Genomic DNA, 14922 nt, shown 5'->3' with positions numbered 1-14922 from the left:
ACTGTTCTGATTTTCCCCCCCCCCCCCCCCCCCCCCCCCCCCCCCAAGGTTTTTAATTGCCCTGATTGCAAAGGAAAGTCTTACAATGCTCAAGACCTACTTTCAGTTTGCATAATTTTTATTCTTGGGAGATGTGTGCTGTTTATTATGTTAAATTTAGTTTCATTAATAGCCTTAGGGTAAAAGTTCATAAATTTGGTTGTTGTGTTTTAACTGTTATTATATGTATTTAATAAAGTAGCATTGATCGTTATAGTTGGTAACCAGTGCATTATGATCTCAAACCTAATAAGTTTAAGTTACAGTTGTGGCGAGCAATTTGTTTACATAGTGAATTAAAACATCAATATGTCAAATTAGTTATAAATTAAAATTTATTAAAATAGTGTGCTCCCTGCTCATTTCCATGATGATTTTATGATAATTTCTGTGTTACAGGAATTCAGTTTAATAGTAATTGTAACATGAGAAACTATATGTTTAATTTTGGGTAATTTACATTTGATGTCAAGAAAGTAAATTTTAATGTTCTGAATAATTAGTAATGCTGAATGTCATTAATTTTTTACACTCAACTTTTGCTGCATTGTCTACATTATGCACATCAGATGGAGTATTGTGAATGCAAGTATAGCTAGCATTTGATATGTACTACTTTCATATGTGATCTATAGTTGTACAGTAAGATGTTATAAATTATATTACATTACCAGGAGAGCTTTGAATTTCTTACATACAAAATAATTAGTTTCATGATTTGTGTAGGAAAAGAAGGAGAGAGAGAGAGCATGCACATGTGAGTGAGTGATAACAGGATGACAGTGATGTGGACAGTGGGAAGTAAGAGTACTGCTTGTACTTCTAGACAGTGAATCTATTATCTATAATGTGCCCAACATTTTGTAGAGGTTAGGTTGTCATAGCCAAGATAAATCTGTTATTTAAATAGATCAAAATTTTTAAATAATTCCTTCTATTAATGCAAATAAATGTGATGCACATTTTCACATATTTTCATATTACTGATTGCTCATTTTGATGTACAGATTGTGAGGTTTACTGTTTGTTGTAACAGCATTTTACATTGGTCATGACAATGTGGCTTCATATTATAGCGTGATATAACATTTAATATCAGCTGTCACTTTCACATGCAATAGAAATTGTGATGTGCATTAAGGAAGTTGAAAACAGAGTGCTCACACCTTGTTTACATTTCAAAATAGTTTCTACCTTTCATATACATGTTTGCCACTAATGTACACTTACCATGGACACATTTGAGAAGTTCTTCTGTAATGGTGTGGTTTTTCCATTGGTTCTTGATTGATGTATGTTTGATCCCTTAAAATGAATCATCTTTTGGACCAGTCAGAAGTCTGACAAGTGCAGGTCGTAAGATTAGCCCTGTTCCTTTTTCAGTGAAGAGATTTTAAGAGAAAGAAATAGAGCAAACATATTGGTCCCAAAAACTTAATCTTTCTACAGCAACTGATGGAAAAAGCATGTTGGGCTTCCTGAAGTTTATGATTTGAAAATAAGTGTAGGTGTGGGATTGCTTTCTTATATCTGGGTTACATCAACAGCTGGAATTTAACAGACAATCCAAGCCTTATGAACATTGTTGCAAGTTGTTTTATGGAATATTTGCCTGGATTTTCAGATCCTGAAAAGTACCACAAGATGAGAATTGAAATGACAAAAGAAATGGTGCCTGAACCATAGGCCAGAAAGCAACACTTGCTTGCTTACTTTCTTGGAATGAATGTGTATTTCATTATATTTCAGCACATTATGCAATCGGTGGACAACTAACAATGATATAAGTATGGTTGCTTTGTCTTTGAAATGTGCCATGTAAATGGTATACTGGTGATGTTCATACAGTCTGTAATGTGACTTAGTGCTAAAAAGTGGCCTTTCCTAGAAACCTACAGTAATGTTAAGTGGAATGTATGTGTTGGTAGTTGAAAATTAGTAACAATGTGCTGGAGCAATAAAGTTGCATTTTTGGAATTTCAAGCCGAATTTTACAAGGTTTTTTTGAGCAAGTGTTCTACATAGTGTTCACAACCTTTTATTCTTGTTATAAAGTATGGTGATTCATGTAAAAAGAGTACCATGTGTGTCAGCTAAGCTTGAATAATAGTAATGATTTAATCCAGAAAACCATTTCAGTCCTGAAGATAGAAGCATATATTCCGCTGAAATGTTGGTAACAACCTAAAAGATTGCACAGTGTCACAACTCAGAAGACCACAATCAACAACTTTTAAGAGCCTCAAATCTTATACATTGAAACATGATGGTCCTGATGAAGATACCAATATCAAATGTATACAGTGAGGTCATGGGCAAATTAAGTGTGGGATTCTGATGTGGTGAAGATTTCAATGCTGTTTTCAATTGTAATGCTGTGCAGACTTATAGATAGATACCAGCATTATGAAAAAACAGTCTCCATTTTTAGCCCTGAAGGTGGAGGTCATATGTTTCTTCAAATCATTGGTATCCACCTACAAGATCACACCACATCCCAACCCAGAACAACAACATTGAAAAATTAATGGTTTTAATGAGAATAGTTTTGTTTTAGTTTGTGCTTTCCCAAGTAGGGCTCAGATCTTTCTTGAAGATTATGTTATTTGAATGAATATAGTATATTGAACGATGGTAATACAGTATTTTCTCATAATTCAAAGAACTTGTTAATAAGAGCACTTGAATTTAGGGTTATGCAGGCTTTGAATTTTGAACTATTTAAACAACTTGTGAAATTCAGTGTGCTTTTAATTCCAGATTTTAAGTAGCATTAAAGTACAGTTTTCTGTAGTACACAACATGGTATAATCACTGCATTCATGCTCACTTTAGTTGAAAAAGGAGAAAAACTATAATATTGTTGGACACTAATTTATTGACTTCAGTTTAATGATGTCTTTATCAAATTTGGTTTGTAAATTATACAAATTACTATACAGTCATTGTTTAGGTACATTTTAGCTTGAAAGATATAATATACATATTTCAACTCCATCATGTGCTATGTACATTAGTCTCAGATGTGCAGAAATGCACTTTCAACAACAGTTCATAAAGTATGGTGATGCTGTGAGATATTGTTCAGCCATGTTTTGTCTTCTCACCAGCTTGTGCTGCTTTTATTTGTTAATTTGTTGCCTCGGTATTTTTTAAATTGACAAAAATTCATTCTATACTTTGCATTTTTAGGATTAACCCTTTTCAGTTTATTAGATTATTTGTTTGTGACTTGCCATGTAAGATAAAAGTGCTATGAAGTTCAAATTCACAATGGAAACATGCTGCTACTGTGCTACCAGTACACTTAGTTGGTGTTTCTACTGCCTGAAACATTTCTGGAATTCCTGTTCTGGAATACTGTTAAGGATGGTCATCACATGTCCTTGTATATTGGCAGTGTCTGATGCTAATCTGTGGCCCTACAAAGCAGTCTTCTGTTTCAGGAATAACCAAAACTCGCACAGGGCCAAATCTGGCAAATATGGTGGATGGTCCAGTTACCAAGCTGAGGAAACCGCTGGAAGTAGTGGAACATGAACCACACAGAGAAGGTGGTACCAGGAACATAAAATGGTTTACTGAAAATATTTTTTGAGCATGGACATAACCTCCAATTAGATTTCCTTATGTGAGAGAACCCTGTTACCACACAGTGCTTCAGTCTGAAAAGAGGCAGGAATAATGCTGGAAACTGTTGGCTGAAATGTACTGTACTTCTAAATGCCAAGTCTTGGTTGCTGACAAATTTGAAAGCTGTAGTTTTAAAAAATGTTAAAATTACTATGCATACTTCCAAGTCACAGTTTCTAATTTATACTAAAATACTGCACTTTGGCTACAATTAAATTCACATAGTTGCCCATGCCAGTCAAGGGAAGCCAGTGAACTGTTTTAAATATTATAAATATGACATGTAAGCTTCCAAATTATAATATTCACAACCCACATCCTTGTGACTTAAAGACAGACTATGCTGTTTTCATCATCCTAGGCACAGCCAGTTATAGCTGTTACACTCTGATTTATTAATGTCATAAGATGTCAACTCCCACAATAACCCCCGACACTTTTATTTCATCACCACATCCTTACAGTGTTTTGCTATGCCTGTGTATATACACAGCTCAACTGAGGGTAATAAGCCAACTCTTTGTTGACCAATATTGTTAGATACAGCACTGTTCAGTTTGTAGCTGACAAGATGAAAATTGCCAGCTTCGTAATTCAATGACATAAGTTAGTAACATGCCAGCAAACTATTGTTATGATTTCTCATCTGCATTCCACAGATGTTTATATACTTTACACAAGGGAATAAAATTGCATTTGGAATGAAAAATATCACGACAAGCACAGTAAAGCTCAACTGTATTTATAACAACACTCCTACATGTACTTGTATTATGATTTTACAGTTTATGAATGTTTAACTTTTATTTTTTCTATCAAAACCTAATATTTTCTAACCACTGTTGGAAAGCCTTGATATGTGGGAGTAGGTACAAATTCTTAGTTATTGCTTACTAGTACCATTCTAACATACATAATTAGTTACAAAATTAAACATCTGAAAGCACCCCATCCAAATTCATTTATAAAATAAGGTGATAGACAGTGATGATATGGGTGTGGTGTCATCCCAACATTGTAAAATGAAATACTGTAAGAAATTAACATTTACTGGGAAGACAGATTCATGTTTGTGCATATCTAGTTCTGTGAGATGAGATCCAAGGATGCACGTGATAGCAAATGTCTGAATATTGCAGTAAGAATAAAATCATGTCCTGCACCAAAGTGTGGTATCTGGTAATACAGTTGTTAACCAGCTTGAGATAGTTTTAAATTTGAACATTATTTCCAATATCTAGACATAAGGCTACAACATAGGAATCTCATGTTGCAAAAGGATGATTCTGCCTTCATTGTGAGTGCCAAAGTATTCTAATTATGATTTGAGGTTCTGGAGGTGACACAACCCTATCAAATATTGGTAACCAGCCACCTACAATACTACAAGATGTCACAACCCAGAATTCCGTGATCAACATTTTAATTAAATCACCATCAGCCTAATAAAGCAGTCCTTACATTCGTTTCCAAAAATAAAGGACAATTTTCGATTGTTTGCGTTTACATCACTTCCAACCATACATAGCCTTTACTTAATGGTATTGTGGTAAATGGGAGTAAGAATTTGAGTTTTGTACAACTAAAGTTAAAATACCCATATATTTTAACAATGTATGATACAAAGGAAAAGTGATTCGACTGAAATTTATGAAGCAGGGCTCTGGACCCGATTTTGCCAATCAGCCATACTGAAGGAAAGAACATCTTTTCTACCCCTCCGTGGATCTATACGCCTCAAGGGATATATTAGGCCACGGGTCGTCGGGGGGGGGGGGGGGGGGTAAGGAAGGGCGAAACGCAGATAGAGATCTTCGAGTGTACGTGAAACGTACTAAATTTCACTTTAATTTTTACACAGCATTTTATCCCATCCATTACTCAAGGTGGGGGCGTGTCTGGAATATTTTCTGGAGGGGAAAAAAGGAATAAAAAGATGTTTTCCCCATTGTTTGAAAAATCCCGCCAGTACCCCTGTGAATCGATAGATAGCGCTTTCAGTTGTTGACTCAGTGCAAAATGGCGTCGTTTAATGTGAAAGGCGAGACATTGTTCAAAATATTTTTAAAATAGCTACTGTTTGTGCCAACACTAGTGTGTAATTTTTCTTACTGTTGGGTCTCAAGACATTAACTATTAAACGATATACATCAGTTACAGTATGTAAGTAAATATTCCGTGTCTTAGCGAGAAGTCCAACTGTCTTCAAGACGTAGGCTATCGAGCTGAAGCCATATTTATGATGTTATCTAAGGACCTCGCTTCATAAGAAACAGAAGTGTTTGTTCTCAAGGTTTGTTTTTATATCGAAATAATTTCATACAGGTTAGTGTCTACTTCGAGATTAATTTATATTGTTTTTTTTTCTCGTTTATGTATTACAGCACTTTGCCTATTTGAAATTTAACAGGGGTAAGCTAGGCCGCGTATGGATTAGACCAGGCCGTGGCAGGTGAGGTAGAGCAAGGCTTTTGAATTAAGCGGCTTATCTAGGATACATTCTGTCATCAGATCATTCAGATTATTGGCCTCTGAAAGCAGCGGTACTTCAGTTTTGCGTGACAGGTGTATCAGTTTTTTATTATTGTTGTTAGAAACATACTAACTCATTAAATACATTATTACTGACCCATTTTCTTCCAAACCTGTAACTGACCATTGGCTTCCACCTAACCAAAACCATTCAGAGACTTTTGCTGATTCAATTCTATGTTAATAAAAAGAAATAGGGTTATAGCCAGGGTTTTATGTTTATAAAGATTTTTTTATGTATGTTTTTTCTGTTATTTGAGTATGAAGATTATTCTGTTGTATTGTGTAAATTGAGTTAATGTTATATGAGAAATGAATGTAGGAAACTGTTTATAGAGTAATAACTGATTTGTTTTGTTTTTTCATTCTTTGGCTAAAGCTATACCTTTTTGGATTACTGGATTTTTCTATTATAATCTCATTTACAACTCCTTTTTCCAAAGTTTTGGAATCCTGGCTTAAGCCCTATTTCTTCATTCACAGGTGAAGATGGACTTGGGTGAAAGTTCGAACCGTCGATTGATGTGCCGTCAGTTTAATGATGTGGTTCTAGAGGTATTGGAAGTAAAGGTGTGAGGAATCTATATGAAGAGCTGTGGCAAGAAGGCATTTTTGTGAATAAACTAGTGAATACTGTTACCCTGCCTTGATCATAATGTTGTGAAAAAACTGTGAAAGCTGGGACAGAAAACTCTCAGTGAAATTCATTGCACGTAGTTGTCCACTCTTAAAGACTGGCACAGCTAGGTAATGGATCCGGTGGGGCCATGGTCAGCGTACGCCGCTTCTTATAACCGTCTGGCTGGCGCAACAGGCGGTTTCCAGTCTGGGTCTGCAGGCGGGGCAGGCGATTTTGTTGCCTCCCACCATCATCTAGCAGCAGCCACGGGGAACTCGGGTCTGGGAAGCCACCAGCCAGGCGGTGGTGTGCCATCCACAACGTCTCAGTTGCTACTTCAAGCAGCGCACACCACTGCCAGCTTGGCTGGCCAGCTTGGGATGTCAGCCGCTGGACCTGGCACCACCGCTTCACCTTTTAATCCTGGTGGATTCCTCTCTCCTCCTCCAGTAGGCTATGATGCAGTTTTTTCTCCACTATTTCACCATGCCAACCCTAAGCCTGCCCACTATCCCTCCACGCTGAATGTAAGTCAGCATAGACAAGCTCTGGCACAGGCCCAGGCTGCTGCTACAAAGCAGAGCTCAGTGGAATCAGAACTTTCTAGTTTACGTGAAAACTACAGTACAGCACATCATCAAAGTCTTGCTGCATCAAGTAGCTCCTTCTTTGAACACCAGGCATCATCTTCCTCTCCATCTTCATCACTAGCATGGTCACATCAAGGCAACACTCAGCTACCAAGCCCTTTTGGAATTTTACCACATGAGACTGTTGTGACCTCATCCCCTGGACCAGGAGCATCCAAGTCTGGTACATCAGCATATGAAAATACATTCAATGCTCACTTTGCAGCTGCTCAGAGTCTGAATCATCTGAACTCTCAGCTCACAGCTGCAGCTGAATATAACAAAAGCTCTGGCAGCTATGGTGATAACCCTAGTAAGAAAGCAAGTCGGGCCCAGTCACCACTTGTTACCCCAGTGAAACCAGTAGCATCTGCAGCTTCCAGTGTCTCAGCAAGTGGAACTCCATTTTTTCACCAGGCTTCAGCAAGCACATCCTTTACTGGTTCTGAATCACTTGCATCACGTAGTGATTGCTCGTCTCTTTCTGCAAATTTCTCAAGCAGTAATAAGTCACAGCAGCAACAACAACAGCAAATTTCTTCTGGTTCAGAATTTCCTGGTGGAAGTAAATCTTTTGGCAGTAGCTCTTCAAGCTCTCTTCACCACCAGCAGTCTTGCATTGTTTCAACTGCATCTTCTACTTCAGCATCTTCTAAAGATTATCGCATTCCTCAGCCTCCATCACGATCAGCCTCTTCTTCTCTCTTCCTAAATGCAGCTTCGACATCGTCCCGGTCATCATCCCAAGCTGCTGAAAAACAGACCTCCAGGAACCAGAATTTTGTCCCTCCAACTAGTAAGGCCTCAGCACATCAGACTATTCAAACTAAGGCACAGACTAAGATATATCCTGAGTTGGCAGCTTCATCGGAGCATTCTCGTCGGAGTGAGAGTACACTAGAATCTAGTCAATCTTCGCCGATTAGTTTTGCCATGATGGACGCAACTGCTCATCGCCAAGGACTAAATTATTCTGGTAACACAACTGCTGGTGGATCATGTTCATCTGGCTCTGGGTCATCTTCAAAAATTACCTCTAACTCCCAGCGTAGTAATACAAGTTCAAATCTTCAGCAGTCTCAGTTCCAACATGTATTGAATCAGCAGGCTGCTGCAGGCTCTTCTTATCATGCTCGCCATTATTCTGGTTCAGTTTCAACAGGGGATTCATCAGAATATCATCATGGTGGCCGGTCTAAGGCATCTGGATCTACAGACTCTACATATCCAGAGAGGTTACTCACTTCTAATAATTCTTCTTCCCAGAATGGACCAGACTGTGGTGTTGTTGTTCCACGAAGACCTAGTCCCTTACAAGCCCATTCTCAGGCCAGCCCCTTAGGCCATGTTCCCAGCCCAGCTTATCCCATGTACAATAGTCCCATGGCATCTATGTCATCACCTTCACCTCTCCAGCAGCATTCTGAACCTGCTGGAAACCAATGTTCAAGTGGAGGAGCACCAAGACATAATAATCCTCCATCACAGCAGCAACAAGTTGCTCCTCCCTCTCCTTTGGATGTTACAGTTCCAAGACCATCTTCACAAGGGGGGCAAGTTGCTTACCCATCAGTTATTACTCGTGCCCTCTCAGGGGAAGGAGGAAGTAAATCCTATGGTGGTGAAGGGAGGTCCTTTGAACGATCCCAACAACAACAGCAGCAAGAATTCTCACAAAAACAGCAAGGTTGTTGGGAAACAGGAGACAGCAGACAACAGCCTCACCATTCCCGACCTACAAATAAGTTTCAAGCTTCTTCAGGCTATGGAGCAGGAGGTATAGAGATGTCACAGCAGGTACCTGCACAGCAGCAACAACAGGCTCAACAGAGAGCAGCATTAGGCATCTCAGAACGACAGCAGGCATACTTTGATTCAAGTCCAGGACATCAGGTGACACTTCAAGATCTTAGTAGCTGTCGTGGAGACCCAATGAGTATTGTGAAGAATTTGCAAACTCTACAACAGCAGCAATCATGTCAGCTTCAGCCAAATCCAGAACAGCCAAAATCTGCACCTGAAGAGCGACTACAAAGTACTAAAGGTGGTGGTAGTGGTGGAAGTGGTGGTAGCGGTGGAAAGCGTAGGAAAAGTTCAGAGAAGAGTCATGCAGGTGCAGCGTCTCTGAATGATCTGGCAGGCTCTGCAATGGCTGAATATTTCACAGGCCGTGTTCCCCCACCTGCCCATCACAATACCAACCAGCAGCAACAGAATGGTGGGTATTTTGATTTTGAACGCTGGAACCTCCCACCGCCGCCACCCAAGATGTTTGGTGGTGGTCCAGGTGCTTTCGGTTCTCAGTCACCACTACATCATGGCGGAAACTTTGTGGGAAATCCTGCTCATCAGCACCAGTCTCTGATGGTCCCTCACCCCCACCATCACCCTCCACCTCCTCTTCCTTACTTCCCACCTTTTCAGTTACACCCTGGTCATCATCCACATCATCCTCCCCATGAGTTCCAACCCTCTGTTGAAATTGCACCACTTCCTTTTGAGAACACTTCTTCTGGAAACAATTCATTTGCCACAGGGCAGGAAGCTCGTGATGACCAGCCCAAAGTTATTGTGCCCAATATAGAAGAAGAATTGGGATTTCTTGCAGAGTCAGATGCAGCCCCAGCAGCTACTAGTACAACCACTACTACAAGTACAACAAACTCTGCAGGTTCAACAGTGGCCTCTTCAGTGGAAACAAAGATGCCAGAAAAAAAGTCTCTGCCATGTACAAACCCATCCTCAGGGTTTATGGCCAGTTACATGAAGTTCCTTCAGGGTGAGAGAGATTCATCACCACCGCCAGCAAATCGTGGAGGGAGGAAAGCTACTTGGTCTAGGGCCAAAGTTTACCAGCCTGAGCCTACCAAGCCTACAGCAGCAAGCACCACTGCTATCACTGCCACTACAACAGCATTGGATTCAGGGGCCACTGCAACATCTAATTGTAATGCAACATCAGCAACACTCACAAATTCCGTGTCTGCTTCAGAAAAATCAAAGGACGTTGCAACTGCAAAGAATAAGGAGGTTTCTAACAGGGTATATGACCCCGAAGATGACCCCAGGTACTTTCCATTACCCAAATCAGATGCTAAGAGGAAAAGCTTTGCTGATTCTGATGGGGATTTTGACTCTAGTGATGGAGAGAAGGAGAAGTTAGTAGAAAAGGAAAAGCCTAAACAGAAAGAAAAAGAGAAAGAAAAGGAGAAAGAGAAGGAAGAACCTAAATCTACGTCAAAACCATCCTCAAAGCAGTCTAAAGCCACAGTGAAAACATCTTCAACAAAGACAGCTGCTCCACTGGCCACATCTCAAGCGGAGTTTGTTGCTAGCAAAGCAGTTGAAAAGGCCGAGAAGATAGAGAAAGGGAAGAAAAGTCGAGGACCAAAATCTGGGGGTGGACAGACTGCTAGCAAGAGGAAACATGACCAGGAAGAAGGTTCGTTTGTTGATTTTCATTTTAGAAACTGGGACAGGTGGTAACAATTTTCTTCCTCCTTGTTCACATTGCCATTAAGTTGCCATTTTACTATATCATGAGTAACTTTGGCTTTAAGTTGTTTTGAAATGTTGGGTGCCCTACTGGAAAAATCTTTCCAAGGTTTTCTAAGGTCTAGCCAGTCTTGCATGGTCTCTTGAAACCTTGTGGAGTTATATCATCTTGAGGAGCTTGATAGGGGCATGGTACAATTTCATATTGGAATTCAGTTGTATTCTTGGGGGTGCTACCAGGATGTTGTATTTTAACTTCAAAATTTATAATAGTGAATAGGTCTGTATTGAAAGAGGTAATCATGAATATTATATATGAATTTTTGCAGTATTATGGTACCCGAACTATTGACAACTTTTTGTGTCCTGATTAAAATGTAATTTGTATGTAAGATAATTCTGTGGACATAAGCAAAATTGTTTGTTATTGCATTTGCCCATTCAGTAAAATCTGATGTTAAAACAATTCATTGTAAACTTGACAGTTTTATTAATTTACCTAATGGTAGTGTAGTGGTTTTTATTCAACATTTGTTTTCTTTGAAACATTGGCATTATTTGTGTCCAGAAATAAGATACTTTCATTCTCAGTTTTTTAACTTTAAAGAGGAATGCTAGCACCAGCAAGATTAAATTTACTTGTAAATATTTTGTATAATAGTGTTCAGTGAATAAAAGAGAATATGTTATGCAGTCTTATTGTAGATTTCTTAGTAATTTTAATTGAAATTGTGTGATAAAATTCACTACCCTGGTAGCACCCCTTGAATGTTTCTTGACTCTTTGTTTTTGGGAAATGTGTTTTATACTAACATCCCAGTTATTTTCATACTTGTTTCTATGTTTACATTATACACATAGTTTTATTTATTTTTGGGTGCCTAGGCAGATGTCATAAGAGAAAAACTTATTTAGAAAAATTGGTAATCTGCTTAATATTTTTCACTTGACTGAAGTCCAAGTTGATGGTTTATGAAAAATTATAACTTCATAGTGATGATTTTGATTTGAGAATAGATCATATACTTTCATTAAATCACATTAACTTATATGTTTCACCATCTAGGTTGGTGAAGCGATAACGTTATAAACATGTCTTTGGGAGCTAACTGGGTTTAAGGTTATTCTGACTGTTGTCTTTATAGTTTCCTCCAGGCAAATTCTGTTTTCCATCTTACATTCTTAACACATTTATTATAACCCCGTCAAGATATACAGCAATTTCATCTGCACCTCTGCTACATTTATTTTGCCTACAAGTCATTTCATTTAACTTCACTCTTTACCTAACATCATTTTTATCTATGCCATTTCACCTGTATTCCTTTGTATGAAGCTATATCCTTGCATTTGATATCTGGATTTTTCTTCTTCTTCCAAAAACGTATCTTGTATTGGACAAACCTGTATCCTTGTATTTTATATAGGGTAAAACTAAATGCTTGCATTTGGTGTGTTTGCTCATATCAAGCAAAACTGAATTCTTGCATTTTGTTTACATGCTCAAAAGCTGTTACATATAATGTGTCTGTATATAATCTGTTTATTTGGTTGGTAATGTTTCACATTTTTGCGCAGACATTGAAAGATGAATGAAAAGTAAGACACAAACTTACATTCTGTGTGTTTTTATTGCATTAGGTTAGTGCTTTAGTTAGGTTTTAGTTTTCTGTTAGGGAAGGTTGGTTATGGTTATGAGTTATTTGCATGATTTGCATGAAATGTACATGTATTAGGCTGGTCATGTCTGTCTGTCCACATTATTCAATTCGAGAAACACTGTATGGATTATGTTGAAATATAGCATGGATGTTATGGCTTATAGTCATACTCTATAATTTCCTACAGTTGGTAATACTGTCATGGTGGGCAAACAGACTTGTGATGTGGAACTGATGCAAGTGTCATTTGCAGTGATACTTGGTAATAGGTTTTTTGGAGAAAAAGAACAACTTTGTGGTATAGAAATTGTTTGCACAGTGTAAAATAAGAACATAATGACTGCATGAAAAAAAAAGTTTAGCCTTAATGAGGATTTGATCCAGTACACTACCACAGAACTAACGTGCCATAGGCATGTTGCTGTTGATTTATGTTCTGTGAAGAAGACATGATTTTTATAGCTGGAAAATAAAATTGTCTAAGGTAACTCATGTAGTCTTTTATTAGTGATTCAGAATTTGCAAAGAATGCATCTGTGTGTTCTGTTACAGATCTCACCTTTCCAGTCTTGTTAAGTTAGTACTTTGGTTATGATTTTAATATGGTGCGGCAACATATGGATGTACTATTATGTCAGTAATATACAGACTAATTAACAAGTATTTCTGACATTTCAGTGAAATTTTAACATTGTCTGCTGAACTATTAGGAAAGCAATCTCATATAATTAAAACTATATTTTTGCCTGCATTTTCCATTGTACTGGTGAAAACCAGTACACATGTGAATTTGAGTCAGTTTAAATTTAGTCACCGAATGAAACAGAAGAAACTGCAGTAGGCAAGTTTACATTGATGAAGTTAGAGTGCGTAAAAATGGCTGCATGTTAACTGTCATGGAACCACTAGAATTGACATTTAATCCGAAATATTTACACATTGTAACAACCCTTTGAAATGTATCCTGTAAGTATTTATTTGGTTTCCATAAGCTGAATTCATCTGTATATACCATAATTTTTGGTGATCCACTCTCTTGTCTTACTCCTGTTATTTCATACTTTACTATGTTGAACAGGAGTGAGTATAAAAACTTTCCTGTCTGACCCCTCTAAACACTTTGGGAACTTTAAAATGTTTTGCCATTTATAACCACACTATTTTTCATATGTCATAAACGTTTTTATTTTGTCTTTTAGTTGTTTGGAAACATTAGTTTATTGTAATGCTTCCCATATTTCCTGTTCCTTTATATTATCATATACCTATTCAGTATTAGTAAAAGCAAATATGTCCATGTAAGGTTTGAAGTTTTCACAGCGGTGAGTATGAAGATATCTGTCTTCTGGGTTGTTGCGCTGTGTAGTCTGGTCGATGTTAACCAACGTTTCAGAGGTCATACTGCCTCCGTCATCAGGGCAATGACGGAGGCAGTATGACCTCTGAAACGTTGGTTAACATCGACCATACTACACGGTGCAACAACCCAGAAGACAGAAATCAAGTATGTCCATTTGCAAAATGTCCATGTCTGCCTGATTGTGAATATTATATCATACACTGACCTGTTCCTGAATTCCCTCAGTTTATTTCCACCTGTCTTCTTAATTTCAAATTTATTATTTCTCATTCGATATATACCCTGTTGCATTACTTCTTCACCACTCCCCCAAAATAATGTATTTTTAAGGTAAAAATCTGAAATCATGAGTATTAGATTATGTATATATAAATAAATAAAAGTCACAAAAATTACCAAGAAACCAATCAGATACTCAATGTTATATATACAAAACACTATTTTACAGTCTTATAACTGCTTAAAATTTTGAAATGTGACGAGTGTCAAAATCACAGTAAAATTGTATTCAACAGCATGGTGGCCATGTGGCATATATGTACTCCAGACGGCAACGCTTTGCATACCAACAAGAACAGGTTTTTATAGTTCAGAGAGGAAATTTGAATGTCACAGCAAAGAAGGAGATTGTTCTTTGATGTGGACTAAGTTTATGGTAACGCATTACAAGTTAGTTATCTCAGCAGAGTTAATGGCAGTCCCCATATATTTTTTGTATTGTTTAATCTGTTTTTATATATAAATTATTCAGTTTTCAGACCTTTTTTTTTCCAAATATTTTGACTTGGACTCAAGAGCTTAAGATTTCTGTGTGTATAATTTTCGTATACCTTTGGTATTCAGTAAGAAGGGCTCGAGTCAATACACATTATGTTTGGCTTAATCCCTTCTTACTGAGCACTAAGGATATCCTGTGTCTATTTATGTGCCCACCTGGGTCCAAAATTGAATGAA

At 37.8% G+C, this 14922-nt stretch overlaps 1 protein-coding gene across 16 annotated transcripts in view; it reads left to right on the top strand.

The window, feature by feature from the left end:
- Positions 1-5674: 5674 nt before the first annotated feature.
- Positions 5675-14922, top strand: part of LOC110830067 (uncharacterized) — a 49196-nt gene continuing 39948 nt past the window's right edge. For 12 of the 16 annotated variants that reach the window (XM_087347998.1, XM_087348006.1, XM_087348005.1 and 9 more), the window contains exons 1-2: positions 5676-5965; positions 6688-10894. In XM_087347998.1, coding sequence (XP_087204124.1) covers positions 6955-10894 — 3940 coding nt within the window. In that variant the 5' untranslated portion in view covers positions 5676-5965; positions 6688-6954. Of the gene's footprint in view, positions 5998-6687; positions 10895-14922 lie in introns of all 16 variants that reach the window. The other 4 variants (XM_022064469.2, XM_022064470.2, XM_087347996.1 and 1 more) reach the window with 3 other exon arrangements.

This window comes from Zootermopsis nevadensis, unplaced genomic scaffold, assembly GCF_977971745.1.
Source record: "Zootermopsis nevadensis isolate Lab colony 2312 unplaced genomic scaffold, Znev_1.0 Znev_ptg000012l, whole genome shotgun sequence".
Lineage (NCBI taxonomy): Eukaryota > Metazoa > Arthropoda > Insecta > Blattodea > Termopsidae > Zootermopsis > Zootermopsis nevadensis.
The sequence above is the reverse complement of the archived record's forward strand: the minus strand, read 5'-3'. Positions and strand labels throughout refer to the sequence as shown.